At 38.8% G+C, this 18,537-nt stretch overlaps 1 protein-coding gene across 2 annotated transcripts in view; it reads right to left on the reverse strand.

Moving 5' to 3' along the window:
- Nucleotides 1-18,537, reverse strand: part of MTUS1 (microtubule associated scaffold protein 1) — a 115,595-nt gene that overhangs the window by 79,068 nt on the left and 17,990 nt on the right. For both annotated transcript variants that reach the window (XM_079306721.1, XM_079306720.1), the window contains exon 2: nt 465-2,649. In XM_079306721.1, the coding sequence (XP_079162847.1) occupies nt 465-2,453 (1,989 nt within the window). In that variant the 5' untranslated portion in view covers nt 2,454-2,649. The remainder of the gene's footprint in view (nt 1-464; nt 2,650-18,537) is intronic.

Below are 18,537 nucleotides of genomic sequence, written 5' to 3' on the forward strand. Positions count from 1 at the left end.
GCAAATTTACAAAGAAAAGAAACTACAAAAATCAGCAATTTATCTCTAATGTCTATGTGAAGTTACAGTACCACTAGAATAATATTGAAAAGATGTACATTAAAAGCTATATTTAGAAAACCTCACCAAGTTATGCTAGACAATTTTACAAGGTTTAGTAAACTAAGACTTGTTTGTTTTTATTAGACATCTCATAAACTGTATTGTCTTAAACAGACTTTACTTAAAAAAAAAAAAACTATGAAGGTGGAGACACTAAACTGCAGTTGAGGCCAACTGCAACAAATCTGTAAGCAATACTTCTTCACTGTCCTTACTAGGGAGAGACTCCAGGCAGATATCAACACTACAGTTACATTTGTAGACACCAAACCCATTCCACAATTTCCACACTGCACAATACTGATTTTCCTTTTTTGCAAATGTACAAAATGTACAAGTAAATGAAAGTAAAAAAAACTTACCAAAGGAACAGAGTGGGCATCAAATGTTACATTTGCCATATCTTTTACCAGTGTTGCTTCCAGAATTACTCCCATGTTGCTGCTTTGCTCTTTTTCACCTTGGATCAGGTCGATGTTTTGAGTAGAAGGCATCATTAAGGAGTCTGAACTTTCCATTTTATCGTTTAGCATCTCTTTTAAGTTCTCCCCAGATGTTGGAAGCACAGCAGAAGCCAAGGAGCACACCAGATGGGTAGCGCTTGCTTTGTCAGTGTCTTGTGGACTTTGCTTTAACACAAGTGTTTTTGAAACCTTGTGGGAAGTGTTTCTGGGATGTGTTGTGGCATGTCCACCTTGGCTAGTGAAGAGGTGTTTGTTAACATGTAGCTTATGGGGCTTATTTACAGGCAACTCCACCTTAGTATCTTTAGCTAGATCTACTGTTTTTTTCAGCACTTTTGTAGAGGAGGACAATTGCCTTGGGGAACCAACCCTTGAAGGTGAGGGGACAGATGATAGTTGAGACTTGGAAGATTGTTTTAATGCTGTACTGTCTCTTGGCTGTAGCACAGGTCTAGACACAACCTTTGGCTTAACATTTTTAAAATTAGGTTTGGGGAAACTAACTATCTCTGATTTCTTTGCTTTGGTTATTGTTGATGAAACAGGGGACCTCCCCATTGGTTTTCTTGCAGTTTGATCTGAATTAGCTTTAAGCCCAGACCTTCTGTTATGCCCTCCTACAAATGCTTCACTTGGTTTTAGTCTAGAAGACTTGTCTCCAAGCTCTTCCAAAGTTGGAACAGAAAAAGTCATATTTTTTGAGCGTTCTTTAGGAGTTGAAGTACATAGAGATGAATCACTTCCATCAGCTGCTGGACTGAAGACCACAAAAGTTGCTTCGCATTTTAGCTCAGGCGTAAACGTCTTGTTCAATTTTGGAACACTGCAAGATACAGAAGGAATGTTGTGCATGTTCTGAAGAGCAGCATTTCCAGAGATACTTTGTTCTTTGGTTAAAGGTGCACTAGTTTTGTTTGGTACTTGTTCTCCATCCATCTGATCTGCTGGGAGAAGGTGCACACTATTTACAAGACTATCCATGCATGTTTCAGCATTGGAATTCCCAGTTTCATCATGGTAAGGAGTAATCTGCAAGGATTTCACCTGGTCATCCTCATCAATATTAATGCATGGTGATAATGCATCCTGCTTATAAGGATCTATACATCCAGCAGGTAGTTCTATAGCCTGTGCTGCTGTTTCCTGTGAGTCTTTATCAGTCTTTATAGTGTGTTTTTGATAGTGTTCAACACCTGCAGAGGTGATATTAGATGTTTTTTCTGAGCTGGTTCTATAAAATTTCTCTCTGATGCATACTTCAGAAGACATCAATGTTTCCCCCAGATGCATTATGTCATCATTTTGATCAGTTCTCAGATTTTCAGCTGTAACATTAATAACATCCAATGTGCTCAGCTGGCAGCATGCCCTGTCATTTTTCAGGGATTGCATGTTCTGCTCCGAAGCAGGAACAGTTAGTACAGACTTAGAGTCAGTCTGACTGTAAGGCACTAAGAGTTTGATACTTTGATTTTGCATTTTTGCTATAGCAAAATCACCTTTCACTAAGCTTGTTGATGTTTCCAAGCCATAGTTCAAAGGACACATACAAGTCTGTTGAGTCACAGAACACCTGCATGCAGCATCTGTATCTCCCATTGGAGTTCCTGTGCAGCTGTATTTACCAGGTATCTTCTGCAGATCAAGTACTTCAATACACTGCTTGTTTAAAAGACCTGTGAAGTCACCCTTATTTTCAAAAATGGTATCACCTTCATGCTTAGCCACTGTATTTTGGTCAGTTGAATTATCATGTATCTTGCCAGCAAAATTCTCTAAGGAAGGTGTACTTCTGTCACATGCATAGCTATTTCCATTTCCATCCCTTATAAGTAAGGGAGACTTCAAGCCATTCTTTGCTTTGTCATCGGACTTTCCAACATTCATTTTGAAGGCTAACTTAAACTGTTTCCATTTTATAAATATTTAAAATCTCAGAGAATACAGATTCTTCCTAACTTCACAGAAAAAAAAAATAAACAAAAAGCAACCAACAGCTTTTCCCTGGAATGTGTCAATTGTCCTGAAAGATATTTAAAAAGCAGTTCTTTGTTTTCATGTTTCCCAAGAAGATTCAAATATTCTGGAATTAAAAAGAAATTTTAAAAGTTAGGAAAACCAGGATTTTAAGACAGCAAGCACTGCTAAGTCCCTAGTCTTCAGACATCAGAGCAGCAACACTCAGAATCCCAGTGAAGAAAAACCCCTCATCCCCATCCTTTGTTCCAGAGCAGTAACAACCCCAGAGGCTGTTTTCTCTATGCATTGGAGGCCTTTTTCCTGTCCTTTGAGGCACCAATGCATAGCAGAGGCAGCTGAAGATTATCAAAGGGTTATTTAAGACACCTGAGTTGAAATAAAGAGAGGGAGGTTTGTGATCAGCCCTAGGGCTACAGCAGTACCCTGCCCTCATGCTGGAGGGGCAGTCAACTGTAGATGCACATGGGATCCCTTCAGAATCACTGGAAAACAATTTCACAGCAGTTAATTGCCTCCATCTTCTATAAAGATGACACAAGATTAGCCAAATGATGAAACAATTCCAGTGTCCTCTCCAGCAGAGCAGATCCATATATCCTCACCCAAAACCCTATGGAAAGGTGAAGGGGTGGGTGGGATTGACAGACAATGGAGGACAACTGACGACACATAGGGTGGAGATTCACAAACAGAAAACAGCACAGAGTCTTTGCAACATATAGTGACAAGTTCCTGACAAGCACTAAGACTGCACCCAAGTACCAAAACCACAAAGATGTGCATGAGGGAATATCAAACTGTCAAAAGCAGCAGGATGACCTCCATAGCACTCCATATGAAAGGCTCCTAGAAATGAGACCAGAGGTAGGAATAACTTCAGATCTATATGATTGCAGTGGGTGGGGTCACAAGGAGGCTCACTTTCAGAGCAATAAAACCTGAATAGGTAAGAAGAAGTTCACCAGATCTGACAAGGCATTCTGGCACAAGATCCTTTCATGGACAAAGGTCAGCTTCCCACATGGAAAACGAACACCTGTTAAACACCTTCACCTGTCCAGAATGACAGATTATACTCTCCAATCAAAGAGCAGGAAGGAGGACACTTGTCACCAAAAACAATGAGCAAACAGGAATGTGGTGTTTAAACAAAAATGCAGACGTCAGAGTGTGGTGTCCTCAAACAAGGATACTGATGTAATGGCATATTTGAGATTTAAGTATGGATGGTGGGCAGAATAACTCATAATTCACATAAGAATTATATTAAAGTCTGAAATTATTTCACTGTTTTAACTACGGTGATGATATTGGATGCAATACAAGACAGTTGTAACAAGATTAGAAAAGATGGTAATAATATTAATAATACTAATAATAGATTTCCAGTATAGCAATGCTAATTAGGCACATTGAAGAACAATTCTGTAATCATATTTTTGTAGAGGAATCAAGGAGTGCTTTGGGAAACAAGTTTGTTCTGAGAAGAGAAGCAACTCTTGATTTGTTCCTTAAGAAATATAAGTTTAAATCCTCACAAAAACCATATAAACCATTCTGGAAACCACAGCAGGGGAAAGAAAACAAACTCTTACACACAAATACTTACGAAAGCATAAAATGAAGCCAGCATATTAAGTAGTGAATAGGAAGTTCTGGCATTACTCAAAATTCCCTTTTTTCCTTAAACCTTACTTTCTTCAGTTGGAAAGATAAAGCTAGCAGGGCCCATAAACAGTTTAGAGTACAAAAAAGCAGCACCCAAAGTAAGACTATTTTAGAACTGCAAGAATTTGTCCGCTCACTATGAACCAAAGAGATTGGCTTCTAGCCCACAACCTTGTCTTTACATGATACTTAGAACACCTGATTCAGACTGAAGGTAAAAAGACCATGAAACAAGGAGACAAAAGCTATTGAGATCAGACAGCATACCTTCCTCTGCCCCCCTCTCACCCTCAAGATGAAATGGCTTGTCTAGCTAAAACATCTGGTTCTTCAAGGCTGATCTAGATCTTTTGCTTACCCACTATTCTTCAATCCCTAAAGAAGCATAAACAATTGTAGTACTCTCACCTTCAATTAGGAAACTTCAGGCAGAATGAAGAGTTCAAAAAAAGCCTTCCCTGAAGGCAGGGCAAGAATCTGTTCTGAATAATTTTGAATTAGTTTAAGTCAATCTCAGAATCAACTGCTGAGAACTATTTGCAAACTTTACTTTCACTGTTGTTTTGACACATTACAACTTGTTTCTACTTGTCTGGATACTAGCCCTTAACACAGCTTACTCACCTAGTCATGCAACAAAAGTTAAGATTCCATTTTGATTCAGCAGTAGCTCAGATCAAGCCACAAGTCTTACTTCTTTCAAGACATTTCTTTCTGCAGAAAATAGGCAGCTTCAATACATCACTAGCAAGAATAAAATCCCAAAAGAATGCTGCATTACTTTACAGTATATGTAGCTAATAATGCCAAAATTTGAAACAACATAGATAGCTAGGTAAAGTTTGATCCAGCTGATGCTGAAGAAGCTCTAAAAAAATAAAAGTAGTTTTGATACTAAGTATAGAAATGAGGAAGCATATTAAAGTAGCACATATCAAGACATACATATGCATAAGTCTGTTTACTCAGTGCTCTGGACTTCCACATAGCCAGAAAACATGTAGAAATAAATTAATAATTCAACTATTTTTAAAACAAATCTTCACTATAGTAATCAATGCCTTCACAAACAAGTACACCAGCTTCAAATACAGTTTCACATCCACATTTAGAGTGAAAGATGTCTTGAAAGCATCCTGTGTAAAAAGAGATGTGTTCCTAAGGATTAACTATGTTATTTTAAAAAAACTAACCTGGATGAACATTATTCCTTAAAGAACTGACATTCTGTAACTCCCCATATAACAGTATGTTCATTAAGCTTATGAAAACACTTCCTGGTGATGGGAAATTCATTAGTTTTAGATTTGTCATAGAGGGTTGAGTGAAAACTTAACCTCAGTCAACATCTCCTCCGTGGGGGGGTCAGTAGCAGACAGCCCTCACCGAGAACACACTGTTCCTGGCAACTAGTGGCTTGAAGAATTCTCTAAACTAAATACTAATAAATTTGCTTTGACTTTGTCTTACATCAAGCATTATGAATGCCTGGCCTCCACAACACACTACAGTGCAGTGCAAAAGAGTTCAGCTGTTTTTGCCTTCAGTAAAACTCAGCTTACCCAATTTCAGTTGTGTACCTCAAGTGATTACACAGAGCCAAAAAAGTCTTCACTACCTGAGCTCTAAGTTTTCCCCTTCCTCAACTGAAATAAGAGCTTGGGATAAGAGTAGTACTACTTGGAAAAAGAAACAAACAAACAAAAAACCAATTAGATAAGCTTGGTAGGTAGATTTTCCTAAAAATAGGAGTGATTGTCTGCCAACAACCCCAGATCCATGAGACATACACAACATACAGAACTGGGCTCAGAGCAAGATCTTATCACTTCTGCTAACCAACAAGAGGTGTCCAGGGGCGTGCTGTTAAAGGGCAGGGGGACAGTCACTCGTTCAGTATGAGGTAAACAGGAGTCAAAACCAGATAATTAAAATACATAGTTCAACTCACAGGCTGACAAATTACAACAAGAATTCAAGTCAGTTTGTGTTAGTGCAACAATGCAGACAGACATATGCAGACGTAATTTCCCCTTTTCCTGATACTTGATTCTTTCAAGCAAATCATATCAGAACATGTATTCAAACCCATCAGCTATGTTTGTGAAGCCTGTATGAAGAGGGACAGGGAGTGGAGAATAAATCTGAAAGGAGAAGGTGTGCCCAGACATGCAGGGAAGTAGTCTAGAAATGCTCTAATTAACTGAACATGCTTTGATACCAGACAAAATGCAGCATCAGCATTCCCACAGAAAACTTTACTACATGGTCACAATTATCACAGTCCCTGAAACCAAAAAATATACAAAGCATTTCATATGTTAATACATTACACAACAACCAGTTTACTTGACCATGTCCTGGAACACAACACAATTAGAGAAGCATGACTTTTTCAGCATATACACCTGAACACAGAGATGGCATCACCCACAGCAACCAGGCATCCCTCCCAACATGATGTTCAGTTTTGCTTGAACATGCCCTATAAGAAAGCACTATGAAAACACAAAATGTTTCATATAATGTTGCATTTACACAGAATTGTAAATTTCAGAGCTCTCTGTGCTGCCTCAGTAATGTCACATTCTAATATAAATTAGCTTATTGACAAGCTAACTCAAACTATTCTAGAGAGGAGAAATTAAGCTCCTATAACAACTTTACACAAACATTTATAACATGCAAGTACAATCTACTCCTAAAAGTGTATTACACTAAGTAGTCATATGCTCATGCCATTGCTTTACTTCAGAATATACAGTATCACCAGTAAGTACACTGTGATGGTGTTTATAAAAGAACAAAAAACTCCATCAAACTACCAAACCAAAAATAAACCCACCCCATAGAGTAGATAAGCAGTATCTGTATGCTTTAGTCAAAGACATTTTAGAAGTCAGAAACCATATTAGACACTTGATACAGTAAGCAGAAATAACGTCCAAGTTATGTTTGCAAGCAATCATGCAGGCATTTTTACTGAAGGAGTACTCTCACTTCCAAAGACATAAACCACTAGGTTTTGCCTTCTACTGGGCTAAGCAGCAGCATAACATACAAGTTACACTAATCAAGAAGCATTATTTTAATCAGTTACATCTTTTCTCTAAGATATCGAGGTAGTAAGGTAGAACAGCAGTTCCACTGCAGGAATCAGACATCCTGAAGTTGTGCAAGAGGGTTTGACTTCCCATAAAATGTTCCAACCATGACACTAGCTCAAACTACTCCAAAACTTGACAGTTGATCCTAACCAGTACATTGAACCTTGTAGTTTGTCCTAGTAGTAAGTAAATGAGATACCAGTGTTAGCACCTTCCCAAACTCTCAGCCTCCAGTGATTCACCCCTCAGTGTTGGTTCAATGGAAAAATTCAAAGGCTTTCAAACCCTTCCTTTCCTTGCCCATAGTTATTGCTCTGCTAAGATGAAAAGTCCTTATCAATTTAATTACTTATAAACTCTGGCCATTCTTGTTGTCCTGTCTTTGAGGATATTATGCTGTTCTCTCCATTTTCAACTTGACACATTATTTGTAAGTACATAACACACAGAGATACTCCAACAGATTTCTGCAGCATCTTGATAAAACAGTTCTTCCTTTAACAACTGACAACTTTTAAATTCTATCGTTAGGTAAGTTTTAGAAGAACTCTGTATTCAGTAGTGGAATGCTGGTCCAGTAATTTTTTTTTTTAAAGCAGTACATAAAGCCCATCTTTTGCTTAGATAACCAAGATACTTAATAACATTGTCTACAAATGTCATCCAGTATTCTAGGGATTTGAAGATACATGCAATCTCCTAGACCAGAGTGTTCTGCAAATGCATGCCTTTCACCCCACTCTGTTTTTCAGCAACTGCCAGGATGAAACTCAAGTAAGAGCTGAGCAAACACCAGTCAGTGACAAACACCAGCTATTAACACACCTCAAGTAAGCAAGAGTATTTTATTGTCTGAGATTAAGAACACGATCAAACAAAACCAAAGCTACCCATTTGAATGTGCAGATGAGAATAGCAATAAGCCCCTCATTTGAATAGTCCAGCACATTCTCATAACTTAATTGGACTCTCATTTGTAGTTTCATTAAGATAGCATTTATTGCTGAAAGTGCCAGACTGCTCACAAGGTTTCAAAGCATGGCGCAGTACACAACTGCACACAGGGTCAGTTATATACTTAGTTATAACTTGTTCATCCACTGCTATCATAAAGTCTGTGCATGGTTTTCCATGAGATCAATACTCAGCCTTTTCCTCTTTAGGAATTTGCAAGAATGCTATTAAGTTCTTTCTTAGTGGTAAATTAGATATTATATTTTCAGAAAGTGACTTTGGGGATTTATTTTTTGCACTTTTATCACAATTATTTAACAAAAGAATATGTCACTATACAAAGAAGGATAAACTTTCAGGACAAAATGAAAGCAAGGAGTTGGAACTTGAAAAAATAAACAATACATTTATTGTGGCACTTCCTTGCAAGGTCAAGGTACAGGTCCTTCCTTTTGAAAGACTTTATTGAATTGGTAGGCACCAACAAGCCTGAAGACTGTGAGAACTCAGTGTTCAAGTTATTTGACTAGATAGAGATTACAAATCAGATCACCTTCTCTGTTTCCTGGAATTCTGCTACACTGGTTTTGTCCACTGCTACCATTTAAAGGGTACATTCATACATTTTGGTATCTTGAAGCTATGAAACAGTGGGCCAGGATTATTCACAGAAATTTTCCTTCTGATTGAAATATTAATCCCTACTGATTGAAATATTATCAGTATAGGAAGGAAGGCAGTAATGTATTACAAAGAACAAAAATACTTTATGAACTCCTGCTAGGTCTGTCCATCTGCTCACATAGATCTAGGTCTGTGCTTTTCAAGAGTGTCCTCAAGTTTCAAGCTAGTCTTCAGATATCCAGCAATATTCCTGCTGCCTCTCATCATATGTTCTTGATCCCAGTTTCTTATTCTCTGGTAAAATTCCATCCATCAGCACCCTTGTTGACCATTTTCCTTTAAACCAAATTCAGTCAAAACAGAACCTGTTCCAAACTAACAGGTCATTCCTCCCACCAACCTTTCTATTCTGCATTATGTTTCTCTTCTTTTACAGACCTGTCAATCCTCTTAACTTGCCCCAAGTTCTTCTCACCCTAGCCAAGTCAAATCTAGTAGAGAAGCAGGTACACAACGAAGCAGTGCAGAATAGTCATTACACCTTGGATTCTCAAGACAAATGGCAAAGTATTTTTGCCAGTGGCCTCATGGTGGTTTGTTGTCACATCCCAAGGTGTCTCCTTAGACCTGAGATCACCTCAGGAGGACATGCAGGTGGTTCTGGAACCCAGCTCTTTCTGATGCCTGCTGATGAGAGACTGCAGGAGGCTGTTTTTGGAGGTTTTCATGGTTGTTTATCGTTTCTTATCTCAGGAATGCTTTGCCCAGCTAACAGCAGTCTGTCCAGCCAGATGTTCAGGGCAGAATCTGCCTGACAAAGGCAGGGCTTATCTTATATAGTCTAAATTACATACTAGGTATTTACAAATGACCCCCCAATACAATACAATCTTGTGACATGGTCCAGCTCTGTCCCTATCCAATCTAAAAGTGCCAGCATGTCACCCAGCATGGATGACACGAAGGAGGAAGAGGTATACCCTGCCCCAAACCCTCCATCTTGGCCATGAGCCCCTTAATATAAACATTCTAGAAATCTGCTAATTCTACATTCTAACAGTCTAATTCACACTCTATTTATTTTTGCAGCTTGCATTTCTTCTCTCAATGTTGGTAAATTGTTCCAAGGAGCTAAATCCAGCCCCCGAGACACCTGGGTTTCATTCCAGGGTCTTTGGGGACCCCACCAGGGGGGTCTTAAACCTCCCAGGGAAGCCAGAGGAATACTCTGGACTCCCACAGTTTGTTTTTGGTTGTTTTTCATGTTTTGTTTGGGGATTTTTTTGTGTGTGATTTTTAAAATTTGGGGTTTCAATATACTGATTATTTACTAAATAATATTTAGGTGAAGACTTAATCTTCTCTTGACTGACAAGTACAAAGCTCTCACAAAACAGCAAGTAAAACAGAAATACTCTGTAGAAGCAGCACAATATTGCAAGAGTGGTGGCTAAAATGCCAGTTGTAACTTTGGGGGGAGAAAAAAAAAAAGGTTGTTGTTTCCTAAGAATGAGCAACAACTTGGCAAGTCAGAGTAGAAATTATTTTAACCATTACTGTGGTAAATGGTAAATGTGCCAGGCAGCATACACTGAGTTCTTAAGGTTATGTGCTAACTTGAAACTTTCCATGTCCCTAAAATCTTAATGAAGCATCTGTGCCCACAGCCCTAATGTGAGTGCTATACAACTTGGAGCTAACATTAGCAGTACTCCTTGTATGGACTGTATCAATGGAATCGGACAGGTAAAGACACAGAAAGACTCATCTGCTCCCATGCACTGCATGTCCTTCAGATCTTCACCTATAACTGAGAAGCCTTTCAGCATTAGGCTATATTTAACACAGACATATGATATGAACTAGTTTACAGAGCATTTGCAGTACTCTCAACCTGCAGTGAAGCAAGATACTGTAAGTACAGCAGTATTATTTAGTTCTAGTAGGATATTCTGTGCAATGCATCTGAAACTTGATAACTTTGTATGAAAAAGCAGACCAAAATGACTGAAAGTGCAGCACCTTTGCCATGATATTGCTTTGCAGTAGAAATTGAAGAATTAATTGAAGAATTAAATATGCTTAGGATTTCTCATACTAACCAAGTCAGAAATTTAACCAGCTTGCAGTTTTTGCAGACTCAAAAGCTGTTTGCTGTGCAGAAGTGGTCATTTATTCTGTAAAGACTACAGCCAGCCAAGAACAGTTTCCACTGACACATCAAGAAGTTTTACCACTGAGTTAGGACTTCACTTTTGTACAGCAAGATCATCACAGCAGAATTTAATTCTGAAGATGCTGCATTTGCCAATTAAAAAACAATGCTTTTAGACTTAAAAAACACTTAGGCTATTGATTCTACATAGTGAAAAAAAATCTAACAAAACTGCAATAAACTGGTTACAGGATTATTTTGGTATATTATTATATTTGGTATATTATATATTATTATATTTGGTACATTATTTTGGTATTTTGGTAGCCAAATAGGAAGCAGCACCAACCCAATGATTAGAAGTCCTAAAGGTGTAATGGTTGTTGAGGATTTGCAGCAAGTATTGCTGGAAAGTAGCTTAAATCTCAACAGTTTTGCCAGTATTTCTCCTGCAGCATTGTACAATTGGAACAAGGGAGCAATTCACAACCATTGTTTCAAATGTTGTAGTCTCAGGCAAAAATAACCTAAATAAAACACATTTGGTTTACATTCAAAAGAATATTTTGTTATTTTTTCTACAAAGGAAACTATTTCTCACAGTGAGATCAATTCTGATACAAGAATTGTAAACCTTCTACATGTTTTGGTTGTTTCCATCTGGACACAGGAGACAAAAGTCTCAAATCCAAGAGGGACCAGGCTCTGCAAAGTCAAACACAGCACTGCACCTCTGCAACAGACAAATGGCAAGAAATATGCTGTGGCAGTTCTGCAGAGCTGGTTTAAAAAAAAAAAAAAAAAAAAAACAAAAAAAAACACAACACCTTGATATATGCAATGCTATTGGGTAGCAGGCTGCAGTCAATGCTCTCTGGAAAGCAGGAGCTCACCGTGCACTTGATACAGCTGACAACAGGCTGCTTGCAGCTCCACAAGGGCTGAAATTCCAGCAGGACCTTCAGGGTGAAGGACTAGAGAGAAGGACTAGGCACATGTTGCTTGAAAGGCTGCCAGGGCAAGGTTACCCAAGGGAACCCTTGAGAGGGATGAAGAAATGCAAGCTTACTGGTTGTGCCCTGCAGTTTCTCCTTGGCTCTTGGAATGGGACTCCATCTGAGCCCTGTGCAGCAACACTCCCAGAAAGAGGGGTTCTGCCTTTGCAGGGCAACAGCAGGACTCAGAGCTCCTGCACAGATATCATCCTGTCAGTCCATGTCGGATCCTACAAGAATGCTGTAGTCTAGCAAAGAATTATGAATTTCTTCCTATTATTTTCTTTCTACTCAAGTAGTACAAATTCATTTTATACCATTTTTCCTTTAATCAATTTGCTTAAAGTCAAGCATAAAATCCTACTGGTGCTTGTTACAGACTACACGTTGTTTTAGAGTATAACCAAGACTCTTCTAAAACTCTATTCAGAGAGCTGAAGGATGTTATAACTTCAAATGTAAACTCCTCAAAAAGTTCTCCCCATTCAACTAATAGCTGACTTGACTACTTCCCACAAGACTAAAGTGTATATACATCACATCATTGCAGACACACTGGAACTACAATGATATGTTATATGGGAACATTAGCCTTTATTTCAACTCAAGATTGACTAAAATAAATGCCATAGGCAGTGACAGAAATGTTACACACCCTGTCCTACATCCATACTTGAAGTTTCAGCTTCTATAGAGACTTCCATTAGATGAGAGATATGCACAGCTAGAGGTCTATCTCTGTCCTAATAAGTGAAAAAGCAACCCTCTGATTTTACAATAAATTAGATCATAACCCTTAAATAACTGACAACCTAATACAGTCTTATGATTAACTGGCAAAAACTGCCTCTCTCTTCCTCTGGCAGTTTTTTTCAGAGTCAGCCCTCTTTTTGCAAGGACTGATCACACATTAACTTATGCCATACAGTGCCCTCAGTCAGGCAATTCACTTATATACATGGATTGGTTCTCTGCAGTCTTTAGAACTTGCTGCCATGTATAAACTACCCAGTCTGCAATACAACTCATCTCATGTTTAACCCTTCTGGTTTTGCCTTCACTAGCTTTATAAGCCTGATGGAGTGAAATTGCATACAGAAAATGACAGCAGTATTATGATTTAGAGGTCATCACTCATCTGGTATGCTTTCATGCATGCATTCTACAATCAGACATCCAGCCTTCATAGCAGCAACCTACACAATGCCATTTATTGGGCTAAAACACCTTTAAGACATGCAAATCTACAGCAGTAAACAAGTAGAAGAACACAGATAAAGGAGCTTCTCACTAGTACTACCTAAAAAATGTCTTAGGAGGAAAAAAATTACTGCAACTTCTATAGATTCTATACAAAGACAGGCAAAGATTCTATTTAAATGATACCTTTATATTCTTACATTCAAAACTTAAAGCTTCCCTGGCTCAAAACTGTAGAGAGCACCAGGGTTCAAAGCATCACTATGCACAAGCTGTGTTTTTCAGGCTGTTCATCCAAGGACATAAAATATTTCCATCATTGATGGAGAGAGAATATTATTTCTTGATTTGCATTGGTCACACTGGCCTTCATTATTTAGTTATGCTAAGTACCCGCACCAAATGGCAGCTTCTGGGTCAAACAGTAACTTTAAAGAAATCTATGGAACTACCATCCGTATCAAAGGCAAGAAACACTTTGATAAGGCAAGTATTTTACCATTTTGCAGTGCAGGTGGAAAACTCCTACAAAGGGGTAACACAAAGAAGCATACTTGAGTAACTTCATACAGGTGACATTAGTTTGGAATACAGATAAGGAACTCCTGCATTTCAGCTTAAAAGCATGAAAACAATTCTCACACATGGCCAGGTATTTGGGCTGCACATTGCATTGGGGAGGTAGGCGGAGGCATTAGGGAATGAGGAAGAAACACTGTTGGAAAAAAATAAACCAAAACATGATGTTCAGGTACCTAGTAAAAGTTAATTAAACTTGCACAACCAAATGCTATCCTGTGAAGGGTAACCAACTTCCTTTTGAAAGCAATCTCAGCTTGTTTAAGTTTGCATGACAGAATTACTTCCTCTACCAGCAGCAAGTTCAACAAAGCTTGTCAACAGTGCTGCAGTTTCTAAATTTCCACCAAGAAACCCACCAATTCACAGTGCACAAACAAGGATCCTCATGTCCTGTTCAATCAGGACTCTTCATGCACAGCTTGTTGATAAAACTTCTTTGGTAAATGAAATCCCAGAATGCTGGAGCAAGCTGAATACAGAAGGGTTGCCTATGGAGGCGCAGGGGGAGAAAAAATCCCCAACAAAATAAACCCAAACCACAATACACACCCAGCGCTGAGTAATCTTAGAAAATAAATAGGGGGGAAAGTCATTAAGCTTGTCCTGCTAGGAAAATACATAGCCCTAACTGCAAAAAACTGAGGAAAAAAAGTTGAGCTCAGCAGAATATCCAGGAGAATCCGTAAGATCCACTGGATCTCTCATTTCTGTTTCTCTAATTTTAGAGACTATTTGAGTGCTTTCTCTCCCTCCTTCATCAGGTATTGCAGGAAATTCCTGGGAAAGGAGGCTGTTTCTACCTTGATGCTTTTCCTTCAAAACCACCACTGGGGTTCTGCACTCTCTGAGCCAAATTAAACATACCAGATGTGTTTCCACAAGCCATTTGGCTAGTATACTCCTCATAAATGTCGACTAGAAGCCACTAATGCATTAGAAACTTTCTCCAGAGGAAATGGCCTCACAAGAACCAAGGCTGGAAGGGATTGGCATCTGGATACCACTTGCTTCTATCCCCTGAAAAGTCCAGCTACAGCAAAACCTTCAGGATTGCAAAGCAGTATTTGGTGGTTAGACTTAAAGCAGTTCAAAAGTTTGCTGAAAGAAGTAACAAGGAATGGTAGTCTGCAAAATAGTTCTATGCATGGAGTGGTGACAGTAAGCTTCCTTGGGCTGAATTTCTCCTATCCACAAGGAAGTTCCTGGTCAAAACTAGGTATGCCAGAAGTCAGAAGAGAGGACAGCACCCAGGAACTGGAAAAATTATTATGCAGGAGACCAAGGTTCAATCTTTGGGCAAGTACTAAGTGCTCAAGTTAGTCCTGCTCTTCTGATCTTGCAGTACAGACTGACTGGTGCCAAGTACTTTATTTCTACCCACTGATAAGGATTTTAGGAAAAAAAAAAGATTTTTTTTTTTTTATTAGGAGAAAAATGTGTATTCTTAAATGATACTGTGACAAATAAACACCCTTTACCGAGGCTCAAAATATTGGTCTCAAAATCAAGTCCTGTGTCAGACAATCAAGCCTTCCACAGCAGAAGTTGTCAGACTGAGCCCTTTGACTGTTTTCTTCACAAATCATTGTAATACAGACAGTGGCAGGTGCGAGAGGTAGCAAAATTAACTGTTTATATAATAAGCTGGACCAAAGTCTTCTGAGCTGTTTCACAAAATCCTCCTGTCCCCAAGAAAGGCAGAAGCAAGAGCAACTGCCTGCTTAAACTTCCAGTTTCTCAAAGTTTTAAGTCCTACCAGTTTACTACCCACCTCTGTCTTAGTAATTACACCAAAACTGCTGCGTTTCTCCTCACTGTGGCCCTGAATTCCAAGTTTGCATAACAAGACTGAGAATTTGGGGTTTTCAATTCTTCCTATCCACATTTAAAATTAAAAGTTGTCTACTAACAAATTTAAGTGCTGGAGACAATCTACATTCATTCCTAAAAATTATTTAAATATACAAATCTGCAATCCCATGTACTATAAAGAAACTGCAATTTCACACAACAGATGGTAATACAAACTAATTCCAAGGCAATCACGTGCTATAGCAGAGAGACTGGAAACTCTATGAGAATATATACATATAATATACTTGAGAGATTCCCACATACTCCACTGAAAGAGCAAAGAGCCTTACACATAGGGAACAAAATGGCTTTCAGATACCACGCCAGAGAGCATGTTTTGGTTTAAGCAGAGTAATCTTCACAAACACAAGAACACCGCTGCCATCCATGCCTTTTCCTGTTCAGTTCTTAGCAGCCAATTTTTACATCATCATCCTATCACATGGTTCAGTTATTTTGCACAGAATGGACTGAACACAAGAAACATCACTATTACACTGTGCTTACTTCAACAAGCCTGCTCAGCATTAGATTCCACATATAGAAATAAAATTAAATAAACCTCAATATTCAGGTTTACTTATATTTCAGTACCTGTTTGCTTGCATATATGACCACACAATGGAAAAATACATTTTAAAAGCTATATGAAAAAACAATCACAAGTCTTATCACAACCACTGATCCAGTGCAATAACACACTGGAGCTTGCAGCTAAGTTAACTTGATGAATCAGATGCCTATCTGTACCGCACTCTTTGATATAAAGGGTAACTCATTTATCGTTTACAAGGACAAAGTACAATTACAGGATTTAACTATAAAATGCTCACTCTTTAAATAACACAAAACATATTTTCTAAGATCCCTGTTAAGTTTTCTGCATCAAATATATATGTAAATTAATAGTTAAATAAGCCAATAATTTGGATTCCGAACCAACCACAGGTGAATTGATTCTATTCTGAACCAAACTATGTAATAACCAAGCCAAAGTCAAGCTCAGCTAACTGAAATTACAGCACCAGAACCATGAGCAGAAGTTGGCACTTGCACAGACTCACCCCATGGCCTGGGCAGATCCATCTTGCATGTACCTAGAAGGTCACTACATTCAAAACGTTAACTATGTTAGGAGAAACCAAATATCAATTTAGAGAACATTCCTGTGGTCTCACCACCAGACTTCTTTCAAATTGAGGCTGCCAAATTTCATGTCTCTCGTATTAGATGAGCTACACAAGTCTGACAGCCCTGGCATGACATCCCACCTCTTTGCCAAGATGCAGAGTCAGCTGAGGTCTGGGAAAGCTGACAGCTTCTCCAACACAAGGGGAATCATCTAAGTAGATTTAACAACCAAGCAGATGCAGCTGCAGCAATCACAAATGCACTCTCACTTGAACAGTAACAACTATAAAGAGTGTCATGGGGACAATGGGACATCCCAATACCAGACACTCCTTACTGTAGGCCACCACATCTACCCCACATTTAGAATAAACCCCAATAAGTACACTCACTTGACGTTTAGGAAAAAAACAGAAGTTCTAGTAAACACAGGAAGAAAAGCAACGGCCCCTTTTGGAAAAGGATGTCTGAATAAAAGTCCCCCCCCTGAGAGCAGAATGGCAAAGCTGGCTTTGACTGCTGGCATGGGGAGGAGGGAGAAGGGTTAGAGGTGAGTGCGAGTCATGAGAACACATTGTGCTTAATAACCTACCATATTCAGAAAGAAACAAGATGCCAGTACTGCCACGCATACTTAGAATATACACAGAGAAATACCAGCCAGTAGCTGCTTCTGACAGAAGGTACTTGCAGACTTTCAGGTATTGGCTAAGTGCTTTAGTGGCAAGAGTGTCTTTGCTACACAGAACAAATTCAGCCACTATACTGGTGCAAATACAAATCACCTTCTTTCACAACCAAAGCTTCATGGGTAAATCAGAGTCAAGCTGAAAGCTGGAAGTCAGAAGCCCTCACTTGCAAGACAGGCGGGCACATCTGCTTTACAAGCACATGAATGAGTTGTCACATACAGCCTCATCTACAGCAAAGTGACCAGGAAAAGGACAAGATGTACAATAATCACACAATTCTGGCCAACAACTGGTACTGTGCAATTACCTCAGATCCCACACTCCCTCAGATCATAGTAAGGGAAACAAAAGTACAGCATGTTAGTGAGCTGTGACAATGGTTTCCCTTTCTTAGTTTGAAAAGATACATCTCTGCTTACACACAGAAAGGGATACAGGTCAGAGTCCACAGCAGTTTTGTTAAAGATTTAAACAGATTCAGCTTAATGCAGTTTTCCAGACCTTTTGGCTGGAGATGTTAGCCCACTATGTTACAGGCAAAATCTGCTTGGCTGTCAAGGACACCACTGGTATCATGCACCAGCTCCCATTTTGAGTGTTCAAGACACTATTCCTCACATGCACACACTTTATTGCATGCACTCTTCACCTTTCAGCATCAATAAGATAAAGACATTTTATTATGAAAAATCTTAAGCTTTTTTGGAAAAAACATTGCTAGCAGTCCTACTCGATGACAACAGAAAGTCACAGGTGAAGACCTGAGGTATAGAAATGCAGGCACAAAACTAATTCCTCCTCTACCATTTCAGGATTAGAACAGGAGAATGCTGAAAATGGATGCTATTTTTAAAAAGCTGTTAAATAACATAAATAAGACAATCATAAATTTAAGATACTGTCACTGCACTACAATCCTTCAAAATCCACTTTCAGGATTTTTTTTAGAAATATTTACTACTTTTATCTAACAGTGACCCATATGCAGACTGCTGCAGCCAGCATTTCCTCCTACAGAGTTTGGGGATT

Source organism: Erithacus rubecula (genome assembly GCF_903797595.1).
Source record: "Erithacus rubecula genome assembly, chromosome: 5".
NCBI lineage: Eukaryota > Metazoa > Chordata > Aves > Passeriformes > Muscicapidae > Erithacus > Erithacus rubecula.